This window comes from Sceloporus undulatus, chromosome 6 (genome assembly GCF_019175285.1).
Source record: "Sceloporus undulatus isolate JIND9_A2432 ecotype Alabama chromosome 6, SceUnd_v1.1, whole genome shotgun sequence".
Lineage (NCBI taxonomy): Eukaryota > Metazoa > Chordata > Lepidosauria > Squamata > Phrynosomatidae > Sceloporus > Sceloporus undulatus.
The window spans coordinates 118,688,711-118,692,783 of NC_056527.1; the positions used below are offsets into that span (position 1 = coordinate 118,688,711).

General features: G+C 46.6%; 1 protein-coding gene across 1 annotated transcript; it reads left to right on the forward strand.

The window, feature by feature from the left end:
* Positions 1-314: 314 nt before the first annotated feature.
* LOC121933947 (actin-like protein 6B) lies at positions 315-3,883 on the forward strand. Its single transcript, XM_042473927.1, has 4 exons — positions 315-567; positions 2,138-2,214; positions 3,129-3,294; positions 3,753-3,883. The coding sequence occupies exons 1-4, from the start codon at positions 543-545 to the stop codon at positions 3,881-3,883; spliced, it is 399 nt and encodes a 132-aa protein (XP_042329861.1). The 5' UTR covers positions 315-542.
* The last annotated feature ends 190 nt before the right edge of the window (positions 3,884-4,073 follow it).

Below are 4,073 nucleotides of genomic sequence, written 5' to 3' on the forward strand. Positions count from 1 at the left end.
GGAGGAAAGGGTCCAAATGAGTCTGGCTGGGGGATTATGGGAGTGACAGTCCAAAAAGGCACCTTTTCTCGTGCTCTTGGGAGGAAAGGGTCCAAGGCCAGACCTTGTGTGTGCATCATGGGCCTTGCAGTGGCCCTATGGCAACCCCATAGGGATTGCTTAGGCCAGGGATGCTCTTTCCAACCCTCCACCTTGGTCCCTTAAAGGATGCAGCAGCCTTGTCTGCCCTCATTGTCTGCAAAGGTAACCAATCAGGGGCTGAGCTGGTCCTGCAGGATGCAGGGCCCTGATTGGCTGGGATGCATGCCATTTCTCCCTCCCTCTCTCCCTCCTTCCTTTCTGCAGCCCCCTTCCCTTCCTTCCTTCCTTCCTTCCTTCCTTCCTTCCTTCCTTCCTTCTCTTTCCCAGGTTTCTGTCCGCTGGCCCTGGTGCTGAAGCCACCACCACCAGCACCTCCATCATCCACCTTCTTTGCAAGGGCTGAGCAGACCAGCATCCTCCAGGAGCCATTGCCAGGGGGCTGGAGGCGTCTCAGAGACGGGATGAGCGGAGGGGTCTATGGAGGAGGTAGGTAGTGCAAGGATGCATTGCATGGCACTGGGTGCAAGGATGCATTGCTCCTACATAGGCACACACACACACCCCTTCCTCCATGCAGGCCCGGCATGATGGAAGGACTGCAATGCCCGTGCCCTAGCCCTGCAGGGGTCCCAGAAAAAGGGGATCCACCCCAGGATGATGATTCCACCATCCCAATGACAGCTCCATGCATGCCAACTCTGGGCTGGGAGGAATGGGGAATGGGATGCATAGCATCAAGCCTAATCATCATCCAATTGTTCTTCCCTGGGATGGATCGTGTCTGGGTTCAAATGCAAGACCTGGTTTGCCCTGTTACACGCAGCTTGGCTCACTTCTTCAAGCCCTCTATTCTGTATTATTATCATTATTATTATTATTATTATTCCTTATTGTAAAGAGATCTTGTTGACCTTTGAGATCATTTGCTCACTCCCCACTGATTCTCTCACATCTCCTCTTCTCCTTGCCAAAACTGTTTTAACGAATGGCTTCAATTACTAATTTTATATTTTATTACTGTTATATTTAGAAATTCCGTTACATATGTATTTTATTTGTGTGTTGGATTTTATTATTGTGTTATTGTATTGCATTTTATGATGACTGCAAGCTGCCTCGATCCTACAGGAAGAGGCGGGATATAAAATTTAAAATATTATTAATTTATTATTATTATTATTATTATTATTATTATTATTATTATTATTATTAGTTGAGAGCCCAGTGGGCCCCCCCTCACATTCCTGGGTTTAAGGGCACAGGACCCCCAGGAAAACTAAAAACAATGGCTTAACTGAGAGAACAGGGAAACCTAGGCCTCATTCCCAATTACGAACAAATCGCCTTGCGATCCGGATCAATGGGTCGGTGGTTCGGCAGCGGAGCGCATGGTTCACACTACATTTGCCCCCGATGGCATTTTCTTGCTGTAAAATAAAATAAAATAACCCACTTGTTAAGTTCACATTGACAAATGAATCGGTTGAGTTTAAACCGTTTCCTGCAGGAGTCTCTCCAAATAACCCTCTTGTAGTTCCCATTGGCAAATGAATCGGATCAATTTGAAGAGTTGTCAGTGGGATTTTTGTTTTCCTCCATCCATCACTGCAATTGCATTTACGTACTTCTTTCCAAGCGTCGAAGGGCAGGCGAACGCAGGTTGTTAATTCCCGCTTCCTCACCCAGTGACTTCTAATCGTGCCAAAGTAAATTGATTCCAATCCACATCTCATTCGCACTGACATTGAATCGATTCATGAATTCCATTCTTCAAATTGATTCTTTGCAGAATTTCTTCCTTTAAGGCTGTGAGAGTGTGACTTGCCCAAGGTGGGTCTCTATGGTCGGGTGGGGATTCGAACTCTGGTCGCGCAGGTTCCTAGTCCAACACTCAAACCACACCAACACAATGGCTCTGTGTGTGTTGGATTGCAACTACCTGGACATTCTCCATCGTATTCCCACTCACCTTCAACCTTGGCGTTGGATGCTGAATGTGATGATGATGATGATGATGATGATGATGATGATGATGATGCCTCTGATTCCTCCTCAGATGAGGTTGGCGCCCTGGTCTTTGACATCGGCTCCTTCTCCATCCGGGCCGGTTATGCGGGAGAAGACTGCCCTAAGGTATTGTGGATGGGGACCCCAAAATATCTCCTCATTTCCCCCTGAAGCACCATCCGTCCCCCTTTCTTTGCCCCTCCAAAGCATTCTCTGTTTCAAGGGATTGGAACCCAGGTCCACTCACACAATTTATGGGAAGAGGGTTCAATCCCTTTGCTACAGAATTAGTTAGGAAATGTCTGAATTCAGCCAATGGACATGTCTTGCGAAAGATGGAAGTCTGGGGAAATTTGCAAATAATGAGCCGCTCTGAGCCTTTAGGGCTGAAGAACGGGTATAAATACCATAAATAAATACATAATAAATAAATAGGGAACAGGGGGTGAGTGATCGAAGCAATATGTGCGGAGAAATGGCAATTATATAGGATTTGGGGATTAATGTCAAGAAGTCATTGTGTGTACAGTATGTGTGTGCCTCGGAGTTTGTGTATAACTAAATTGAATTATCCTTTTATTTAAGATAGAATCAGAAAATTACAGTTTTTGTGGGTTTTTGGGGGGGCTCTGTGGCCATGTTCGAGAAGAGTTTATTCCTGACGTTTCGCCAGCATCCGTGGGTGGCATCCTCAGAAAATGATGGCATGGGAATGAATGGGGTATGCATTCTCTGAAGATGCCAGCCACAGATGCTGGCGAAACATCAGGAACAAACTCTTCTAGAACATGGGCACAGAGCCCCCCCTAAAAACCCACAAAAAACTATGGATCCCGGCCCCCAAAGCCTTCGATTTCAAATCAGAAAATTATTTACATGTAGTAAAGAAAGAGTACTATTCACTTAATTGGGCCCCAGGCACAGTTAGCCTTGGAAGTTAGGCATGGAAAGCAATGTAATGAAGAGTCTGAATGTAAATAATTAATATAGTAGGACTTTGTTATATGTATAATAATAGCAATGAAATGGTCTCTTTGCAGGCAGATTTCCCGACCACGGTGGGTCTGCTCTCTCATGATGAATCGGCCATGGAGCTGGAAGGAGACAAGGAGAACAAATCCGGCAAGGTCTACTACATCGATACCAACTCTTTGCACGTTCCCCGGGAGAATACTGAGGTCATCTCACCTCTCAAGAATGGGATGAGTATGAATCCTGGCAGTGGGAGGGCTGGTGGGAAAGAGGGAGAAGGGTATTTTGGGGAGAAGGGTGCTTCCACATTCCCCTCTTGCTGCATTGGAGTTAATGGAACATGTCCACCTCTATTGTAGCACCCCTATTTCCATTAATTCCCCCTTCCAACTCTATTACGAAGAGTATATCCATGCCATTGCTATCCTCTCCATCCTCCTCATTGCATTGGCATTAATGGAGCATCACTCCTGTGCCTTGAAGTGCATTGTGTGGCGATTTCTTTACCGCTGTTGCGCCACTTAGATGGCACTGCTGGCAACCTGATGGTTCAATGAAGGCCACATTCTGATATGAAGCCCACAAAGGATGTAGAATTGGAGATGGGGGGGGGGTTCATATTCCTGGCAATTGCCCCCCCCCTTTTTTTTTCTTCTTCTTGCTGACCCTCTTCTTTCCTTCCTTCCTCCCAGTTGAAGATTGGGGATGCTTCCAAGCCATCCTGGACCATACTTACAACAAGCACATCAAATCGGAGCCTAATTTGCACCCAGTGCTCATGTCTGAAGCCCCGGTAGGTATCCAACCAAGTCTTGCTGTCTAGGGCTGCATCCATTTTGGAGAAATAATCCAGTTTGTCAACTGCCGAATGAGATCCGTCAGTTGACATCATTAGACAGCTTTAAAAAAGCTGTCAAGACGGATCTCTTCCGGCAGGCCTTTCCAGATTAACCATCCCGGCCTGGACTCCCTGATCCCCTCTTTCCTCTCGTGGCCCCATCTTCAGTGATGGT

Coding starts and splice junctions, on each gene's coding strand:
- LOC121933947 (XM_042473927.1), top strand. CDS start 543: ATGAGCGGAGGGGTCTATGGAGGAG. Junction 2,215..3,128: donor CGGGAGAAGACTGCCCTAAG/GTATTGTGGATG, acceptor GTCTCTTTGCAG/GCAGATTTCCCGACCACGGT. Junction 3,295..3,752: donor ACCTCTCAAGAATGGGATGA/GTATGAATCCTG, acceptor CCTTCCTCCCAG/TTGAAGATTGGGGATGCTTC.